General features: G+C 36.8%; 4 protein-coding genes across 7 annotated transcripts; 2 read left to right on the top strand and 2 right to left on the bottom strand.

Annotated features, from left to right (window-relative positions):
• Window positions 1–50: 50 nt before the first annotated feature.
• On the top strand, window positions 51–4596 carry scpep1 (serine carboxypeptidase 1). The gene is made up of 13 exons (XM_061304152.1): window positions 51–235; window positions 1016–1155; window positions 1459–1548; window positions 1734–1889; window positions 1965–2039; window positions 2172–2244; window positions 2405–2442; window positions 2524–2652; window positions 2914–2998; window positions 3370–3483; window positions 3749–3886; window positions 3966–4129; window positions 4409–4596. The coding sequence occupies exons 1-13, from the start codon at window positions 118–120 to the stop codon at window positions 4469–4471; spliced, it is 1383 nt and encodes a 460-aa protein (XP_061160136.1). The 5' UTR covers window positions 51–117; the 3' UTR covers window positions 4472–4596.
• Window positions 4089–8900, bottom strand: cln3 (CLN3 lysosomal/endosomal transmembrane protein, battenin). Of its 2 annotated transcripts, none has more exons than XM_061304154.1 (15): window positions 8746–8900; window positions 8626–8662; window positions 7937–8033; window positions 7620–7709; window positions 7451–7530; window positions 7238–7323; window positions 7088–7160; window positions 6769–6912; window positions 6460–6596; window positions 6126–6199; window positions 5784–5852; window positions 5644–5699; window positions 5432–5525; window positions 5211–5351; window positions 4089–5034 (listed from the first exon to the last, which is right to left on the bottom strand). In XM_061304154.1, exons 1-15 carry the CDS (start codon window positions 8792–8794, stop codon window positions 4918–4920), a joined length of 1344 nt encoding a protein of 447 aa, XP_061160138.1. In that variant the 5' UTR covers window positions 8795–8900; the 3' UTR covers window positions 4089–4917. The 2 variants fall into 2 exon arrangements, with proteins under 2 accessions (XP_061160138.1, XP_061160139.1); XM_061304155.1 differs by having other exon boundaries at window positions 6126–6178; window positions 8746–8899.
• A 185-nt stretch (window positions 8901–9085) lies between these two features.
• Window positions 9086–14510, bottom strand: dus1l (dihydrouridine synthase 1-like (S. cerevisiae)). 3 transcript variants are annotated; one of them, XM_061304150.1, is made up of 15 exons: window positions 14432–14510; window positions 14200–14321; window positions 13047–13328; window positions 12315–12423; window positions 12177–12227; window positions 11946–12058; window positions 11673–11755; window positions 11456–11559; window positions 11239–11386; window positions 10926–11022; window positions 10766–10851; window positions 10376–10530; window positions 10061–10098; window positions 9851–9926; window positions 9086–9576 (listed from the first exon to the last, which is right to left on the bottom strand). In XM_061304150.1, exons 3-15 carry the CDS (start codon window positions 13281–13283, stop codon window positions 9431–9433), a joined length of 1443 nt encoding a protein of 480 aa, XP_061160134.1. In that variant the 5' UTR covers window positions 13284–13328; window positions 14200–14321; window positions 14432–14510; the 3' UTR covers window positions 9086–9430. The 3 variants fall into 3 exon arrangements, with proteins under 3 accessions (XP_061160134.1, XP_061160132.1, XP_061160133.1); XM_061304148.1 differs by having other exon boundaries at window positions 14184–14321; window positions 14432–14508; XM_061304149.1 differs by lacking the exon at window positions 14432–14510 and having other exon boundaries at window positions 14184–14329.
• On the top strand, window positions 14380–20645 carry engase (endo-beta-N-acetylglucosaminidase). Its single transcript, XM_061304146.1, has 15 exons — window positions 14380–14525; window positions 14605–14748; window positions 15767–15846; window positions 15970–16171; window positions 16529–16677; window positions 16759–16910; window positions 17080–17228; window positions 17366–17537; window positions 17985–18088; window positions 18179–18290; window positions 18377–18564; window positions 18653–18792; window positions 19380–19479; window positions 19607–19718; window positions 19905–20645. Exons 3-15 carry the CDS (start codon window positions 15768–15770, stop codon window positions 20310–20312), a joined length of 2067 nt encoding a protein of 688 aa, XP_061160130.1. The 5' UTR covers window positions 14380–14525; window positions 14605–14748; window position 15767; the 3' UTR covers window positions 20313–20645.
• Window positions 20646–20745: the final 100 nt, after the last annotated feature.

Below are 20745 nucleotides of genomic sequence, written 5' to 3' on the forward strand. Positions count from 1 at the left end.
ATCCACACTTTTGTATACTTATGTGTGCAAGCGAGTATTTGGACACGGCCGAAGAAGAAGTAGTAGAAGAAGAAAATGAAGAGTCAGCTGATGATAAGTCTTGTCATGTGATTTTACATGATTTATTTAAAGGAAAAAAAAACTGTACGAGTATCTTATCAAAGAGGCGAAGCACAAATGGGTCAGTGCCGAGCAGCGTTAGTTTTCCTTTTGTTTGCCATCATTGCCAGCAAAGGTAGGCTCTCTGTTTATTACGATTATTGTTTAACACTATTATTAGTATGTGTTACAACCAAGTTTTCTGTCGACTTTTTCTCATGAATATCTCGGATCGCTAACACAACTTTCTGTACTTTAACAATAGCTGTACATAAAATCAATTAAAATCGGCTTATAAAAAGAACGACATATTATCAACATGTAAAAACAGTCCAAAAAATTCAATTGATAACAAAAACATGAAACATCATACAACACTGCCAAATAAGGTAGCCAAATTGGTGTTTGAGTCAAAAGCCAAATAAAAATGTATGCATGTACATGTACATAGACACACACACACACACACACACACACACACACACACACACACACACACACACACACACACACACACACTTATAGATTTTAGCCATCACCCAAAAAGGCTGAATGTTTTAACACAAAAACATTATCAAATAAACAGCAGTAAATAGTTAATTAAAGTCTAACAAAACAAAGATTTTGCACGAAACTTTAACGCTAAACATTTTTTCTGATTGATGGGATAATCAATGCAATTGATTATAAAAAAATATATTGTGACAGCTCTAGTGTTGTAAAGTGTTCAAATTTAAACAATAAAAAGTAATCTGAATTGAAGAAATCGTTAGCTTTTATTATGCTGTGTGTTGGTGGCCCCAGAAAATTTCAGGGCCCAAGGCAACTGCCTGTTTTCCTAATAGCAAGTTTGACAAATACAGTTATTTAGGTCAAAATATAACGTCTTAAAATATTCTTGTTTAATTGTTTGCAGGGCATTCCACTCCACTGGCAGGTAGAGAAACCTGGGACTACTTGGAAGTTCGAGATGGGGCCCACATGTTCTGGTGGCTTTACTATGCCGACAGCCAGTTTGTAAAATATCAAGAATTTCCTCTGATCATGTGGTTACAGGTACGACATATGTATCTGCCCAATACAGTTTTGGCATTTAAGCTGTTGGAAACTCCCGGACTTGATACTAAATGGAATAATCATCTCGATGATCCAAAGCCACGGAATGTAAAATTGAGACACTCCATATCACGGAATACTGGACAAATCAATCGAACCCATCACCTCTGTACTGAGGTGGACGTGCTAACCAGTGCACTACCCAAATAAAAAATGACAAATTAATTCCAAAATATTGATTACTGCTGAAAATGGCTGCATATGTTTAGAATCCCTATAAACATGAGCTTTATTTGTGTTTAGGGTGGACCCGGAGGTTCAGGAAGTGGCTTTGGCAACTTTGGAGAGATTGGACCTTTGAATACTGACCTAAAGCCCAGAAAGACCAGTTGGGTAAGATGATTGCAGCTAAAATTTTGGATTATTTTTTTTTACAATAGTTGCTGTTTTAGAAAGAAGACAAGTGTCACTGATTTATTTATTGATTGTTTTAAATATATCTAAGTAAAATTCTGTTTCTAATGTTAATGATTGAATATAAGTACTGTATATGTTATATTTGTTGTTTTTTTTTCCAGGTAAAGGCAGCCAATGTGCTATTTGTAGACAACCCAGTGGGCTCTGGGTTCAGCTACACAGACAAGCCAGATTGCTACGCTACAAACGTTGCCACCGTGGCTTCAGACATGTTGACCTTATTAAAACACTTTTTTGCCAAGCTGGATGAGTTTCAGGTATGGCTTCTCTATACAAATCTACTAAAATTGATTTGGATGGTATTTCAATTAAGCCTGACTTTCTCCATCCAGACTGTACCCTTCTATATATTTTCTGAATCATATGGAGGAAAAATGGCAGCTGCCATTTCCCTTGAACTTGTAAAGGTGAGTCCACTGTCATTTTTCATTCGACTTGAATTCTTGTCTAACTTTCAAAATATAGAAAAAAAACATCATGTCGCTCAACCATGCAATTAAATATATTGTGAGTTTAATTTTTGTTATTTGATAATCCAGGCAATAGAACAAGGGGAACTCAAATGTAAATTTGCTGGAGTGGCACTTGGAGACTCGTGGATCTCACCAGTGGGTTGGTATCAGTCAGCTTTGTATTTTGGACTTGTATATAGTGTAACTTCCATATAAATGCTACATTACAGGATGAACTAGTCATTTTATGGTTGTTAAAATCAAATTAGCTTCTTTATACACTTTGGTTAGCATGAAAGATGTTTTTGCTTCATCCACAGACTCTGTTATGACATGGGGACCTTACCTATATGCTACTGTAAGTTATAAAAATTGCATCTTTTTTTTTTTTTCCCTGAAACTTGTTTTGAGTTTCTATTGGGCTGTGATCTTTTGTCAGTCAATGCTTGACAATCAAGGTTTGGATGAGGTCAACAGTGCAGCAGAGGAGGTGAAACGTGCTGTGGAAGAGCAACTGTTTAAGAAAGCCACAGAGTTGTGGTCTGTGGTCGAGACGGTGGTTGAGCAGGTTGGTATGGCTGAAGAATTTATGACCACTTTAAATGAGGAGTATGGCGTCGCCCCCTCCCTTCATGTCAGGGACCCATCACAATTTGTCCATTCAAAATCATTCATCATCACAGTAATGATAATGTCAATAATGTCATATATCAGCATATGTATACCAAAATATGTGTACATGTTCCGAGAGTTATTTGTAAACTGATTTGTTAATATTATATTACAATACTATATAATCGATTGTCATTGTCAATCTCTTTTTTCTTAGAATACCAACGGAGTAAACTTCTATAATATTCTCTCTCAGACGTCAGAAGACAATGTGGTCTCTTCAGCAGGAAATAACTTAATATGTAAGAGTTTTTTTTTTTTTTACTTTCTGAATGCATTCTAGGATTAACACCCCACTTTTTGATCATGAAGAATGGTCGCTACACATGCATTCAAAATGATCGGCTGTTGCTCTTACCTTGTTGGAGATGGAAGAATGTCCAACATGGAGACAAGCATGGACAGTCCGGGGTTCCCTGTAACTTTTTGTGACAGTAAAAGATGCCTGCATGAAGCAAATTTATTGGCAAGAACCTCCCTGCAAAATCCTTGTTAATTAAAAGACATGTCCAGAAGAGTTCACAATTTGCCAAAAAACACATCAACTGACCTGAGGAGAAATTGAATAATATTTTGGCATTAATCCATTTGAGCATTTGTTTTTTTTTTCCAGCTATTCAGGCTTCAAGGCATATTCGTCCATTGCAAGCACAATCACTAAGTGAGCTGATGAATGGACCTATTAGAGAGAAACTGCACATTATTCCTGAGAATGTCACCTGGGGAGGTATTTATATAATTTAATAATTCACATTTATATCTCTTGATCGAGTCACCTGCCTTTCAATTCCTCCTTCCCTCGGGAGATGTTGCGACTTCATTCGACCTGCTGCAGTTTTCATCACGTTGTTCAGTCGTACATAGAATACAACCAAAATGGTGTACTTCTATAATAAATCCAGAGAATCTGATGGTCATTTTTTTCTCAATTTATTATGAGCCCAAGCCCCCAACACACCATCTCACCCCTTATTTTTTTCTGTACTTTGCAGGCCAAGCAGAGGAGGTCTTCACCTACATGGCGGGGGATTTTATGAAACCTGTGGTGGATATTGTAGACCAACTGCTGACTGCTGGAGTTAACGTTACTATTTACAATGGACAGTTAGACCTTATTGTGGACACTCTCGGTAATTTATTTCAACTTTTTCTTTTAGCCCTGGAGGATAAAATAAAATGTCTGCTAAATGTATGGACTTTTCCATTCAGGTCAGGAGCTGTGGGTGCAGAAGCTCAAGTGGGGGGGTCTACATGGTTTTAATAAGTTGAAGTGGACCGCCTTGGAAGACCCCGCTGCCCTTGGTGTTACTCGAGCTTTCTACAAGACTCATAAAAATTTTGCTTTTTATTGGATCCTCAGAGCTGGTCACATGGTAAGAATTTACAGTATAATTGGAATACAGATGCAACTGATTATGAGGACTAAGAATAGAAACGGATAAAAGAACAAAAGAAAAAACGTATGAGGTAGAATCATATTTTTCTTTCTATTTTAGAGGTTGTCTTTTTCGAAAAATACTTTGCATTTAAAGAGTTAATTGTGCAATATAAGTTAGGGTTAGACCTACTGTAATATTTTCCAAGAACTATGTTGTGACATAAAAATGTTATTGCAATTGTATGTGAATTGTATTAAATTGATCCTTTCACAGATTCCATCAGATCAGGGACCAATGGCTTTACAGATGATGAAGATGATCACCAAGCAAGTCTGATGATGGTGCTTTCTGAAGCCTTCTGGAAAGGCTGCTGTTTCTAATCTTATATTTTAAAAAATTGACTCTTTTAAAAAATCCATTTTTGAATGTCCAATTCTGCAATAAAAAATAATATTTTAAAATTGTTTAGTCATACATTATTTACAATTTGTTACATAGACAAAAACACATTGATCAAGCTAATTTGAATAGCATGCATGTGAAAGCACAATAGCTAAAAAAACAGTGTTGAGACTTTGTAACACTGTTATAGATTTCCAGTAACAGATAATCGACTCAATTACTATGTTAATTGTTATAACACTGTTACCGTTACGAACAGTGGAATGTGGCAAGTTGCTTTTGCTGCTTGGGACGCAACGCAAAAACATTTCCGCCTCTCCGTGGACTAACTTTCAACTCGCTCATGGATATTAATTAAATTAGTCCGTTTATATGCTGGGTCAGAGGGAACAGAAGTATTTATGAACAGGGAAAGCGGTGACTGCAGCCGAAGCTATACCCAGACTGTCTCCAACGCTGGCTGCAGCCATGGCAAACTCCCTCTGTCTGTCTTCAGTCTAAGGAGAGAGGAGAAAAAAAAGATGAACTTGGCCTACCTGTATGATGCCTAAAACAAGGAACATGAGCGTATTGTCTTAGAGATGGGAAAATATATTATCGCCTGGGTTGGATTGTATTTGACTCTACAGAATCTTGACTTGTTACTAAAAAAGAGTGATCAAATAAATCAGACCTCTTTGCTGATGAAGTAGAAAGTGTTCACATATGCAGTTCCACCAAGTAGACCTTCATAGAAGATGATCACAAACACCAACCAGGCATTGGGCAGGAATTGGTAATACACTTCCAACAAGACCAGCACTGCATTCAATACCTGTGGAGTATAGAGTCATTTTATTTGTGCTTGCGTTGATACCAGCAACTTTTTTTTTTTTTAATTTAGATACAGCTTACCTGTAGTAAAGCAAGAATCCAGAGTTTTCTGAACTTCATACAGCAAAGCGAGGATCGAGAGATAAATACGCCAACCTGATACAATGTCTGATACCTAAGAGAAAAATAACCGTATTGATATTTTTGCAATGAAAACTTCTAATGTACACTAAAAATAAAATAAAAATGGCTCTCTATGGAGATTGATGAGATGAATGGTAATGCTTACTAACCAGCGATACTGCTCTGCATGGGTCAGGAAAAAGTTTCGGAAATACAGAAGCTCCATCTGGAAAAACAGAAGTAATACTTCACATAAAAAAAATTGCCATATCCTATTTGACTAAATACATAGTGTGATAATTACACTTACCAAACCCTGGTTAATGAAGTATTCAGCATAATAGACTAATCCCAAGGCAGAGACAAATGGTATCAAGCCCTGAAGAAGTTGTGAGGAAAACGAGTGAAGCAGTGAAATCTTGATAATGACAAATGGCTCTAAAAATCTACACACCCCTTATATAAATGCCATTTAAAAAAACCCAGACTTAAATCAATCAATTCAAAACTCACACCTTTAATTTGACTTTTGAAATAAACTGGAATATGCCCGATAACATGGTTGCATAACTATGCACACATACCCACAAGCTAACATTGTTTTTTTTAATATCACAACATCGCAGGGGTGTGTAGAAACTGCTGGACTTACTTTGATGATGTGGAATTTTTCCGTGAGAGTGAGAAGTCCAGATCCCCTGTCCTCTGTTACAGTGAAAGAGAAACCTAACAATATGGTGTTTAAAGCATTGCTATGAATAAAATTTACTAATTTACAGTACTTTTTTTTTTTTTTTTTTTTTTTTTAAGTGTGATGAACAGAATATTCTCATTGTCAGGCTACAATCAGAATTTTTTTTTTTAACTCGGGTCCACTGAATTATTTAGACGATTGGAATTGTGTAGATTTTTGTTGATTCATTCACATGAACTTCTGCCCCTGAGACCCAACTCCAGATGGACAGATTTTTTTATTTATTTTTTACCTTGGGTAGATGTTTCCTGCTCTTCTTGGCATTCAACCATTAGCCGCTGTCTCTCCTCAGAAGGTTCAATGCCGTTATCGCTTTCTCCATGTTTCCACTGAGGAAATGATGGTGGTGGAACCAGCAGGAAAAAATAGCTAGAAAAAATAAGGAATAGAAATCATTAACATAAAAATGTATTATTTTTTTCATTATGACTTTACAATGACTTCCTACTAACTTTACACAATACAATGCTCTGGTAGGTGCTACAATTTGGTGTTCAAACTTTTTTTTCAAACTAAACTTATGCAATATTTTCTCACTTACCTAATCAGCATCGTGAATGGGATAGTCAGCATGATTAAAAGTGTAACTTGGGGTGAAAGGCCAACTTGAGTGAGGCCTGAATAAAGCAAGGCACCTAAAACACCAGCCCCACCAGTCCCTGAACCCCAGGCCCCAAGTACATCCCTACAAAAAGTGAGAAAACAATGTTAAACTTGACTGTTGTACACCTATATATAAAAAAAAAAAAAGATTCAAATGTATGTCAGTGTGTGTATGCAAACTTGTGCACCACAAATGTGCAAACAGACAGATCTCCCATTGAAAGGTGTAAACAATTGAAAGATATAATATAGTATACCTGCTATAAAAGACCGTGAGTGCAAGGAAGGACAACTCTCCAAGTCCTGCGCTGGTACTGGCAAAAATCACACCTGAACGTGTACAGTGTTAAAAAAACCCAGATTAATATAACACAGATCAGTCTTTGAGAGTTGTTTTTGTCCATTACCTATAATGCTCATCCAAACAGTTGAAGATAAGGAAACGATAATAAAACTTGCTGTAGCCATGACGACACAGAATAAGATTCGAAATCTGTAACGAAAATCAACATTTATATAATATGAGATTCTAAAAACAACAATGCAACACTATACATCTTCTATAATGTGAAATAGATAGATATTATCCATTATAATTGTAGAATGTTTTTTTCCTTTACCCATAAGGCACTTTATGGATCACAAGTGGAGCAGACAGTTTAATGACGAGGGTTGGAAGTATATCAGCTAATAATACAGCCTGAGGGAAAATCAGAAAATCCACAGAAGTATGATAACCTTGATATTTTTTTGCTGACAAAAATTGATGACCAAATAATTCCCACTTACCGCTGTTGAGAGCGAATTGCAGTCATAGCGACTACTGTTGCCGGTACTCACATCTTTAAATTCTGTAGCCAATACAGATAAAGAATTGTTCTGAAAAGAAACAATATAAAAAGGCGAAGAGTGTTATTTCCATTTATTTTTATTTTTATAAATACTCCAGATCATCATGTGAAACTCTGTTGCACATCCAATACATGATTTTTTTTTTCCTCAGAGATATCTCAAGACTTATCTTCCTACCATTTGTCACTTTGCATACACTTCAAATATAATAAAAGCGCTGACATACTTCAAATATAATAAAAACGCTGACATACTGATACGGTGGTGTTTTTGGACTCTTGTTCTGTGAGGATGTCTTGAGCAGCACTGAGCATAACAACATATGCAAAGTTATTGCACAATCCGATGAGCCTGACAAGGTAAACAAAGAGAGGGGGTGGGGGTAAATGTGTGTTAAAAATCAATCACCATTGAAAAAAGTAACCTTAACCCTTAGTAATCAGTACCCTGCCAATGAGTACACCTAGCTCAGGGGTGTCAAACCCATTTTTTCTCGGGCCACATTGTAGTCATAGGTTCTTTCGGAGAGCCATCATGACTGTCAATCCAAATAAATGTATGAGCATCTCATATTATATACAGTAAACGCTACAAAACAAACTGACAAATAACAACCTGACAAATAATAATAACTGACAAATCAGACGAGTAGAAACTGGTCAAATATTTTAAAAAAAAAAGGTATTAAAAGTGAAGACAATTTGCAATTCGAGTAATGTCACACGAATTTGATGCACAATTTGTCTTCACGGGCCACATAAGATGATGTGGCGGGCCGTATCTGGCCCCCGGGGCCTTGTGTTTGACACCTGTGACCTACTTCCAGTTGGAAGGCTGGTTTGTGTACTGTTTTACATTTTACTTTATTAGCTCTAAAAGTTCAGTCAATTCAGTCAACAGCTGAATAATAAACATTCTAGCTCTTGTATCAAACGACACTCACCAAAACCCGCTCCAATTTCGCCATTGTTTAATACGATCTACAAGAGTAGGAAAAAGAGCAATATAAACCACTGAGAATGTATTTAAAATTAATGTTATGGGGAGGCGTGTTTTTACCGACCATTTAAGTGATGATGTTCAACGACATCTGCGTTGAGAGATCTATCCATTTATAAGTTACGGTTAAAAATTTAAAAACATCTGTAATGTCAGTTCAACAACGTTGACAATTGTCTTAGGGTCACGTGAGAGACCCGGAAGCGTAACATAGACACACATGCGTAGACACTTGATTGAATTCTCTCACTATTTTTCGGCGAATACGTCAGCACGTCCGCCATGTTGGATGAGTCCCATCGGACGCATTCAGTTCAATGTTTTCATAGCTGGGGTCAAAGGTAACTGAGGTCAAACCTCAACTTTCACACATTTCATTATGATTATTGGACAAATGCAACATCTACCATCATAGCATGGTTTATTAAATATTCAAAGCAGAGGTCCATGCAATGCTTTTAAGCTTTCATCAGTGATTACATAGGACTGAACCTTTTGTCACCAAGTTAGCTGAAATATTGGTGCTTTACTAACGCTGTCTGAACATGTTGAATTACTGTATATTAATTAGATTTGAAGTTCTCCTTCAAATATTTTTTCATAAAATTGGACATAAAATTGTCACCTATTTGTGTTTTTCTGGAAAAAAAAATTACAGGTAGTTCAGGCACCAAAACCTATGGCAGCTCAGAGCATATTCACAAGGTTTAAGAAGGAAGACATGGTAGTTGTCCAATCCATGGTGGAGGCTATGCCTCGTACTTCTGCAGCATTGTGGGTTGATGCTGAAGAGATTGTGGTGGGATGCAGTTTTTCTCCATTTCAATTTCTGGATCTCTCTTGTCCTCTTGAGCTTTAATTGCATCTGCCTTGGTCTTAAACTTAAGTCCATGGCCTGTCAACAAAGGTTAACACATACTTTAATTTTTTTTTTTTTTTACTAACACTGACTCTCCTCCATGTAGTATAAACATTTTGATCACAATTACTGTAATCAGAAATAATAATAATAGGGTGTAACTATACAATTGCCCTCACGATTCGACACAGCGATAAATGTTTTTTTAGGATACGCTGATGCGCTGTTTGTAAAATCACCCTTTCACAAATTAATATGGAACAAATTAATGAATATGTTTTTGTGTGTGTGTGAATTTGCATATACTGACTTAAACAGTTTGCCACCTCCTTGTAGGACTTCTTCTTACAACACCCTCGACAAAGGTTGAAGACGCACTTATTTCCCTAAAAGAGTAGAAACAAAAACGCTTAAATACTTCAAGCAACTCAACAAACAATCGTTTTGTCTTTCAGCAGCTCAAAGCTGGATGTCCGAGAACTACATGCCCATGGTTGAGTTGATTAAACTGACATCTTACCTTTGGATTGCCACACTGTTCACATTTGATGTACTTGGCTGTTGGGAGGGAAAAAAATAGTTTATCCATTTGCAAAATATGTTTTCCATATAGAAACTGTATAGTTACACATAAAAAGATATAGATTGTATTAATGAAAAGAAAATCTCCAAAACGATGTTCCTTACTCCTATAAATATAGAAATATTAAATGTTATTTTAAAAAAAAAAAACAAAAAAAAAAAAAAACACACTTTCCATGTTTCAAATACAGTAGGAACAGACAAAATTATAATAATACAAAGTCTGACTTCTTTCTCCACAAATTAAACTTACGTTTCTGATCAGGACAGAAGTTCTTGTCGGGATTGCGGGATCTTTTCTTCTGTTTATTTTTGGAAAGTTGTTGACCTGACACAGTGTTGTCCTCCAGTACTCTCTTTTGGCACCCTGTCAACTTCACTTGTGAATTCTGGTTAACTTCTTTTGGCCTGTATGAAAAGAAGATACGGATTAGCATTTGACATTTGGCTTGATCACCACAGCAAATTTTAGAAATTACAAAAAGTATTCAGACCTGGCATACGTACTAATGTCTTTGTTTTATCACAACATATTGAGCTAAGATTTAATTATATTCATACATCACCAGTAACTACAGATCAGGGCAATGAAGCAAATATAGAGGCGTAAAACAAAACACATTAGGAAAAGGTAAATACTCACGGTGGTCTGACATATGGTTGGCAGATCCAGTGAGGAAAGGGCAGGCTGCTCTCCTTATGCATCTCATTTTCTCTAGCAATCTCCTCCTAAAAGGCAGATAAAAACTCAAGATACGGGGTCGTAATATTTCTCTTCTGATATCATTTTAAAACAGATGTACCTGACATCGCAGTCTCAGCTGGTTACTAACATTAGCCAAACTATCAAGAGTTTTCACTTTAGCTAATTCCTCTCTCAGGTCTTGATGGATCTGAAGCCTAAAACAAAATAAAATACAACGTCAATTTATGTGTGTTAATATGTCCAAAGTGAAAAGACACAGACAGATGAATTCAAAAGAAATGTCAAGCACAATAAAATTATCAGAAATTTCAAAGTAGAGTCAAGAAAGTGAGTGGATCTTGGGGGAAAATAATGTAAACATTGTGGTGTGATTGTCATACAATGACACAGAAAGAAAAAGACACACATACGTGTGGTGCCACAACTTGAAGAGATGGGCTCGTACATAGGACAAGTTGCTCGGGGGATGCTGCCTCACCACCTCAATGTACTCCTCTGCCATTTCCCAAACTGGTGGGCTACGTCCTTCAAAGAGTGCTGGGTTATGAAGGTTACCCTCTAAATAACACAGAAAGTTACGTTAATAAAAAAAAAAAAGGATGCTTATGAAGACCACTTGTTACACACCTGCACTCATGACCCCTTGCACACCGGTCTCTTCAATGCAGCGTTCCACATCGCTTAGATGCTGAATGTTGCCATTAGCAAAGACAGGAATATTTACTGCCTTCCTGCAAAATAATGCATTGCTTTAGAAGTACAGAACAATCAGTTTATCTTCAATAAAGTACATTATGTAAAGTTGAATACAATCAAGGATTGAAATGTGATCATTGCAGCTCACCGAACTGCTTTGACATGTTCCCAACTAGCAATTCCAGTCAGTGCTCCTTTTTGGTCTTTGGTTCTTCCATGCACCGTGAGTAGCTATGAGGAAAAACAAAACATTTTATTTATCTTTGTAAAATAGATTTCCTTCCCCAAATATAATTGTTAAACCATCAAAAATTTAACAAAAGATCAAATTTAGATTGCTTAATTACCAACATAAATATTTCATATGTCTTATACATAAGCTTTAGTTCAAGAGTTTTTAGTGCATTATCAGAGTTCATACCTGACATCCAGCTTTCTCCAGCATTTGGGCATAGCGGACAGTTTTTTCGATGTCCTCGAACACACGGATCTTACATGTGATTGGCACAGACAGCTTTTCATTTGCTAATGTGACTGTTAAATGAGAAAAATTGTTGTGATCAGTGAGATTTGTGGCTCACTTAGGAGGTTCCGCTGTCCTATTTCATAACTATTTTTATAGAACTGTGATCATACAATAAAAACACATTACCCATTTTTTGTAACAGCTCCCATTCATCTTGCAGGAAAGCTCCATAGTGCCCTACAAGAATGGCAAAAACTGTTTTATGACAATGTCAACGATGACATTTATTATCATACGCTTAATTACTGTAGAAGTCCCAAGTACCCCTTTTAGCGATCATCTGAGGACAACCCAGGTTGAGGTCAATGGCATCACAGTATTTCTCTGCCAAAAGAGCTGCCTGAATGAACACCTCGGGATCATTTGCGCAAAACTGAAACGAAAGAAAATTATTTAAAAAATAGTTCTAAATTAATCAAAATTCTGAAGGTGGACACTTGGCATTGCTTGGCAAAGAAAAACACTCTACTAATTGACTTGCATTACACCCTCGCCACCTAGCGGCCAACTATAAACACTACACGTTGGAAATGTCAATACCGTGTGATAAAATTTCTGAATAATTGATATACCTTTTCTACTGGAATTGAAATGATTGAAAATGTACAACAAATTAAAAGCTACTTTGATAAAAAAAAAAACAGGCAAAAAAAGGCAAACTTTGAGAGGAAAATAAAAATAGCTGTCTTCTTGTTGGGTTTGGAGTAGGGCTTTTTGTAAATCTTAGGCTGTTACATATGCCTAAAACATTTGGTAGATTTTGGTCAAACGGTCAACAGGGGCTACTTCTCTAAAAATGTCTGGAAAGGCAAAAATGGGGCCAAATTTAAAAGCAAATTAAAAATGGCTCACTTCCTGTTTAGTTTAGAGTTGAGTTCCAGTGATTCTTTGTAGGTCTTGGGTTGTTACATATTAACCTGGAAAGCCAGACCCAATGTGGTATTTCTTTTCCATAATTGTCTAGCCATACTTCTGGGTACCAATAAATATTCTTACCTGAGTTATTAATGGTCGATCCTCCTCACAAACCTCATTATAGAGGTTTTCTCGCCTGTAGTTAGCATCACGAACAAAAACCTGCGCGTGTAACATGGGCGTGTAACAAAGGTGAGCGCCGTGGCGACGGCTAAGTAGACGCCATGCTAGCTCGCTCTGCTCCACCATAGGTGCCACCACAAAGCAGGCTTCTTTCAGAGTTTTCTTCCAAAAATCAAACCCCAGGAGCTTTGCCATCTTCGGTGACTGTATCAGACCAGGGTGTCCAAAACATTTAAAATCCTGCAAAAAGAGAAGAGACATTGTTTCTGTTGTTGACAACTTTAGTCTGGTACCTACAGCAGATTGTGTTTGCACAATCTGGATCGGAGTTATGGTTTTGTTTCAATTCATTGAAGATAAAGACAATTCAAGCAATTTTCTCTTGTATTTAAGATGTGATAGCACCTGAATACTAGTTTGAATGGAATGAGTGAAAACAATGACAAAATGCCAAAGGGTAACAGCTCGAACCAACTTTATTTTTGATTGGGGAAGAAAAGAACTATACACTTTTAATTTTTGAAATCATAAACCTAATTCATAAAATTTCAATTATGAACTGGACAAGTTCATTTTAGAATTGTTGAATTGAACTTTCAACTAGTCTGTGGAGAAAATGAACTTCCCCAACACTGTTAACATGACTGTTTTTTTTTTTTAAGACATGTTCAATAATTACTGTTCCAAACATGTTCAATAAATGCTGTTCCAATTTCATAATCATGTAAATAAATGTGATTTCAATATTGAACAAAATAATCGTGATTATGATTTTGTATCCATAATCGAGCACCCCTAGTCAATATGATCTGTCAATGAAAGTAACAACACAAAACTTCACTTTTGGTGAATGGTTTCCCATCGTGGCTTTTCTCAATTTGTCTAAAAACAATTAAAGTTGCTTGTGATTGTTCTTAATCATCCGAGTCATAAAAGTTGAATCTGTCTCGGAGTGCCACGCCGTGGTAAGCAATGCAGTCTGTAACATGCACGATGCACGCGTTCCACTTATGTATTAAAAAATAACCCGATCAAAAACAAATGACAAATTTCCTTGTAGTTGTGTTACATGCAAAGGATGCATGGCATACTCACGGTAAATATTACATACTCTGTAGCTAGGTTTGTTTCCAGTGCCTTTCTTTTTCCCCCGCACACCAAATCTGTGACGTACTTCCGGTCTTGCCAAAGCTCGGCCAATATCCGGTTGACTTCCTGCTTCAGCTAGGAGACCTACACGATAAATTTGCATTCTCTAAAGACTAAATGAACATTTTACTTATAACAAATTACAATTAAGAAGATAAACCCAAAGATACAAATGAACAAAATATCAGACTTACTCCCATTACGCTCCCTATTAGCTTCAATTCGTCGTTAGGTAGTGTCCTCGATTGAATCTGGGTGGAGGCACAACCAGGACGCAAAAAAAATAGGGTGAGGAGGAGGAAGTATATTTTGCAAATACAGAAATGAGATTTGCCCCATGTTGACTTTTTATTGCGTCCCGTCTAAGAGTCCGACCGAGATGATCGAGTCACTTTTTCCTCACTTGGGTACTGTTGTGGATGTATTTGACTAAGTTCAATACCAAAGTAAATTCAAGAGGATGATGCAGATGTGTTAATCGACAATAAGCAACATAAAAAGAATACTAAAGGTAGAGTATTGCCTCTGTACCAGATAGATGCGATTCTGTTGCATTTACATTTTTCTTCTCTGTTTTTAATCCTGTTGAATTGTAAACAGGGACGTTTCGTACTTAAAACCACAATTTGACGAGTTCATTGATTTGGATGGCACAGCATCCAAACTATGGTTCACTTTACAGATGACGCAGATTAAAGAAAATAATCCTTAATTATCAGAGTCAGCCTTATGATTTTGGTGGTCCTAAACGAGATCATATGTGGCCCGAAAAGGCGTATGCCTGATTCATACTGACTGCGGAACGGATGTTTTGTGGTGTCCCCTACGGAAGATTTACGACTGCACGCACACCGACCGTGGTCCGTAGTTGTGTCCGAATTCACAGGCTGCATCCTCCGAAGGACGGCGAGGGTACCACATCCATTTGGGTGTTCATAAAAAATTAAAATTAAAAAAGTAAGAATAATTTTATAGACGTCACAATTTAGTTTTGAAGAATACTTCTATAAACAATTCTAGATTATTTTATTCATAGTGTAGAGTCTAAGATTGTTTGTTTATTTATTTATATTTGTTTATTTTTTTTATTTTTTTTTTATTTATGTTTGGGGGGAAAAATACATTGTTATTGTGATCATTTTAATCAAGCAATCTCTTACTATCGACCCCAAATGTGATTATTTTGAAGTGCTGACTTAGAACTTTTAATTCTGCCTATGCTTGCTGTAAATTTGAGTTGTGCTCCACTCCGGAGTGTAAACATCTACAAGCTGACCATTGTGAGGATAAAGAGATAAGACCAACTCTGCCACATGCTGGAACCAGTTTGCAGAGATGACCCGAGCAGAAGCTTTCACAAGAGACTTCACACCCCACCTTCCTTGTTGAGAATAAATACGATTGCTGCGGGAGCAGAGTTTGGCGTTACTGCCAAGCACTTTTGTGTTGCAAAAAGTTTTATGTTTTATGTTTCAAATTAAAAGTGCAAACTGCATTTTATTATACGTTTCACTTCTGTCTCTCACTAGGATGGAGGGTTGTTTGCATCAGCCAGTGGACTCCCATGACAGTCATGAAGTCATAAATCTTTTGCCATCTCCACTACCAGGTTTGGTGACTTCATCAATGGTTCATTAAAACATGTTCTTCAAAAATATACAAGATTGTCAATAGCACAACTTTTTATTACTTTTTTGTTCATTCCCTATTGTATGTCTTCTTACCCATTCAGTGAAACATTATGATGCGGACACAACTGAACCTATTAGCTGTAGTCTTCAGACTTTGAATGAGCTGTTGTCATGGAAACAAAATGAGGCAAACCCATTTAACGTGGCAGTAGTCCCACTAGCAGGGCGAGAACCTGCACTGCCCAATTGCTTACGTCGGACCTTGGTATCTCATGACATGATGGGTGGATACCTAGAAGACAGGTATGTCCAGATATACATTAAGGCACTGCTTTCTAATTCATTTTATCATAATTCTAACCCTCAGGGCAACTTAGGCAGCGTAATAAAAATTATATTAAAATAATTGTAGCGTAGTGTAACATATTCGAAATTTTGAGACAAAGTGTCAAAGCATCTGACGACGATGTAACAATTTATTCAATTGAAAAAAAGTTTAGGGAATTTTTCCAATCTTGCTTTGATGCCATTTTTCTCCCATGCAATAGGATGCTGTGCTGTATTTATTAATGACATTTTCCAGCATTCGCACATTACAAATAACTCCTAATTTCTTGATGTTCATAGTGTGGGTAACACTTTATGCCTTTCTTTGTCAAGGTTTGTTCAAGGTGCAGCTGTAGATGCTCCATATGCTTTCTACCACTGGCAGTACATTGATATTTTCAATTATTTTACACACAACATGGTGACCATTCCTCCTGCAGTCTGGACTAATGCTGCACATAAACATGGTGTTCTTGTTCTTGGTGAGCACATGATTCTTTTGTAGTTCAATTCTGAACTTAAATGTACATCATTTCATTGACTTTGTATTTGTTTTTACTTAGGGACTTTCATCACAGAATGGACTGATGGAGCAGCGACATGTGAGGCCTTCCTTCAAGAAGATCTTTACCGTGACGTCGCTGATAAGCTGGTTCAAATCAGCTCTTATTATGGATTTGATGGCTGGCTTATAAATATAGAGAACACACTCAGTGTGAGTATTGACTTCATCACATCTGACAGAGTTTTGCTCTAAAACATTTTGCATTCATAGATACATTTTGTACACAGAAGTGCATTGTCCTTGGAAATAGATATTGATAAAAAAAAAAAAAAAAGAATGCCACCTGTAATTGTGTGTATTTTGTGTCCATTCTTTTCAGGATGTTGCAGTGAAGAAAACACCTTTGTTTTTGCGCTATCTCACAAATCAGATTCATGAAAAAGTCCCCGGCAGCATGGTCCTTTGGTATGACAGCGTACTTGAGAATGGAGACCTCAAATGGCAGAATGAATTAAACAAATTGAACAGGTATTGATTTCTTGATCAATAAAAATTCTCCTGGGTTTACTTTTTCGGGTAGCGTGGTAATCGAGTGGTTAGCACGTCTGCTGCACGGTTCACAATGGATGCATAATTCATTTCGTTCCTTTTCACTTTCTTTCCAGGGTATTTTTTGATTCATGTGATGGTTTCTTCACCAACTACAACTGGACAGTAGAAAACCTTGAGTGGATGACAAATTACAGTCAAACCATTGGACGTCAAGCTGACATCTATGTGGGGATTGATGTTTTTGCCCGTGGAAAGGTGATAGGAGGGATGTTTGAAACCCATAAGGTATTTTGCGTCTGTGTGTTTATTAAGCGTTTACTTATTTTTTCTGGTCCACTATACGAATGTCTATTGAATAAAAAACATGCCGTTGAGTACTGAATTAAAACCTAAATATATTAGGGGAAATGTGTTTAAATGTATTTATTTTTGGGTCCAAAAATAACTTTTATTGATTAAAAATATGGTGTGATGTGAATGAAAATTTAAATACACAAGGGAAATAATTATTTGGCAGGAAGCAGGATAAAAAACGACATGTTTGTTAAGCCATTAATAATACAAGCCTTTTTAAACACTCATGATTGGTCAATAATTTGTAAAAAATAAATAACTGACCAATAATATAGATTTGTGACAAAATCCACACGTTTACAAACAAGAAGGAAAATTTGCAATATTGTTGTCTCCACAACAAAAAAAATAATATCAATTACCTTCTCTGATTGACAGGCACTGGAAGTCATCCGAAAGTTCAACTTTTCAGCTGCTATCTTTGCTCCTGGCTGGGTGTATGAGACCCAAAACAAGACAGAGTTTCGCCAGCTCCAAGATAGGTGAGATGACCACCAAAGTTTGATTCATATAATATCAAGTACCGAGATCTGTGAATCTGATGATCATTGAAAAAAAACTTCTATCTGTAGATTCTGGGCTCTTCTGAAAAACTACCTGTACATTCATCGTCTAGCCGTGACGCTCCCCTTCGTTTCTTCCTTCTGTCAGGGCTTTGGAAATTCTGTCTATTGGAAAGGAAAGGTAAAGTACTGAAAGAGGCGGCATAAAATCATTATTATCTTTCCATCAATCAATGATCATTTGTTTGCCTCATTTGTGTCCTTTAGTGTGAAACAAAGAAGAATTGGTTCAATTTGACTGCTCAGGAAATCCAGCCATTGTACTACCAAGACCAACTAGAAGGTCGTGGCTGGATAAGGAGCCGTGGTTGCCCAGAGGATGCCTGGAATGGAGGCTGCTCATTACTCCTAGATGGTCTCATCCCTGCCACACATACTTCTCCAGTCTGTGCCAAGTCTGTCTCAATTTTGCTCAGCTTGACATCATGGAAGAATATTATGATCCCCTCATCTTGTCTTTTCATGTGCTTTTCAAACTTACAGGATCCTCTCCGTCCATGTGCCTCTATTCGACACCCTTTTCTGCATTGTATACAAGTCATCTTCTCAAGTTGCAGTATCGCTGGAGCTCAAGATAACTGATGCTGGTCTTAGTTCAGATGAACTTAACCAGGATATAAAAAGTAAGTTTCTCATGGCCTTCTTTTCTAAATCTATTTATTTATTTATTTAACCTTTATTTTACCAGCTAAATCCCATTGAGACAGAATAATAACAACATGGGGCCCTCTTGTGGCCGTTGAGTGTACTGCAGGCAGTAAAATTCCACCGGCATTAAGTTATTAGTTCAAAGTTCAAAGTCAGCTTTATTGTCAATCCCTTCATATGTCAGACACACAAAGAAACCAAAATCCCGTTTATTAATTAATTCGCTGCGTGTTTTCCTTGTTAAAAACCCCGCCACTTGCTCTTCCACTTATCTGTAGATCTTCTGACCCACCCTGGTCCACCAGTGGCCTGGTAATGGTCCTATTTTGACCACAAATGGTAAACCAGTTAGGTTCAGCAATGATTGCTTTTTAAGTAGGGCCAGATTTGTTGTAATTTTCTTTCTCTGCTAAAAAAACAACAAAAAATTATTTTTGACATTCTTTTTGTTATTATGTCAATTATTTAAATGCAAAATATCACATCAGATATCAGGATAAGGCTAAATGCTTTTTTACTGCTTGAACAAATACAAATTAATTACTATTATTTCTGTCCGCAGTCACAAGTGCATCTCCAGTTCTCCTCCACGAAGAACACGAGTTAATTCAGCAGTTTCCTCGTCTTCGTGACAATTGGACGAATACAGGTTGGAGCGTCAGGTAAAACTGCTATTCAGGTCCTTCATATGCTGTTAGTTCCTAAACTCCTTATAATACTATTAACTTCAACTATTAAGTTTAAATAACGCACATTAATGACTGCATTAAATTTACTCTTATTCAAAAGGTATTATAAGTTGGACCTACAAGGCTGTATTCTTCGAGGAGTCTGTGTTAACATCCAGTTGGTTGGGGAGCCTTTGGACACAAATTTCAGCTGCAGAATGGGAGAAATAATGGTGAGACCGTCCATCATTGTTGTTTGTGTGAGGCAAATAGTATTATATATTATATAGTATATAATATTACTCAAGGGCAGTGGAGCTTGCATGTTAGGTTGATTGAGCACTCCAAATTACCCGTAGTTGTGAGTGGCTTTAATGTGCCGAAATTGATTAGTTGTTCCTTTTCTTCTCTTCTCCAAGTTCCTAGATATAGACAGTCTACTCAAGGCCCCTGAAATAGTTCAAGATGTTTCTATTTCTGACATTGTGTGGCTGCGTGGTGCTGGTCCACCTCCCAATTCCGATTCGTGCTGTTTGTATCTCAATGCAACGCTGCAATGGAGCTACCCAATGGAGCTTGTACGGCACTTCAATGTGTACTGGCGTCAGCTGAAAGGTCCAAATCCCACAGTCTCTGCAGGTGAGATGGTTCGGGTGGGTCGGGCATATTCAAAACTTTTTAGGGTAACTGAACTCCCAGTCCTTGAGCCCCCTGGCCAGCTGGAACTTCTGGTAGAGCCAGTAACTCGGAAAGGGATGCTTCTCCCAATAAACTGTTGGGGAAGAAGAACTGTCAGCTACACAGAGATTGAATGTGAAAATAGATAAAGACTTTCTTTAATTTGAAGATCATTATAATGGCATTTAACATTGAGAAGCCATGCTTACTTGCATACTGGGGTAATATATATTTATTTAATGGACTTATTACATTATAATTATGAACAGATTTGCTGTACTGGATTGTGAATTGTATGGTTCCCTTTAAAGCAACATTTATTTCTACATAGTTCATTGTATAACAAATTCTCCATTAAATCAACATTTTTGTACTATTATTGTATTTTATAAACTGTGTTTTAGGAATGTATCATTAAGAATTAAACAATACAATTTGATATAAATGAAGTGAAATAAATAAACATGCATTTATAATTTTTATTTCAGTTAAGGAATCTGGAGGTTTCTCAATAAAACATGAATGCTATAATATTTATTATCCGACCGACTCATTAGACGTCATTCTAATACACACTCCGAA

Source organism: Syngnathus typhle, linkage group LG17 (genome assembly GCF_033458585.1).
Source record: "Syngnathus typhle isolate RoL2023-S1 ecotype Sweden linkage group LG17, RoL_Styp_1.0, whole genome shotgun sequence".
NCBI classification, from domain to species: Eukaryota; Metazoa; Chordata; class Actinopteri; order Syngnathiformes; family Syngnathidae; genus Syngnathus; species Syngnathus typhle.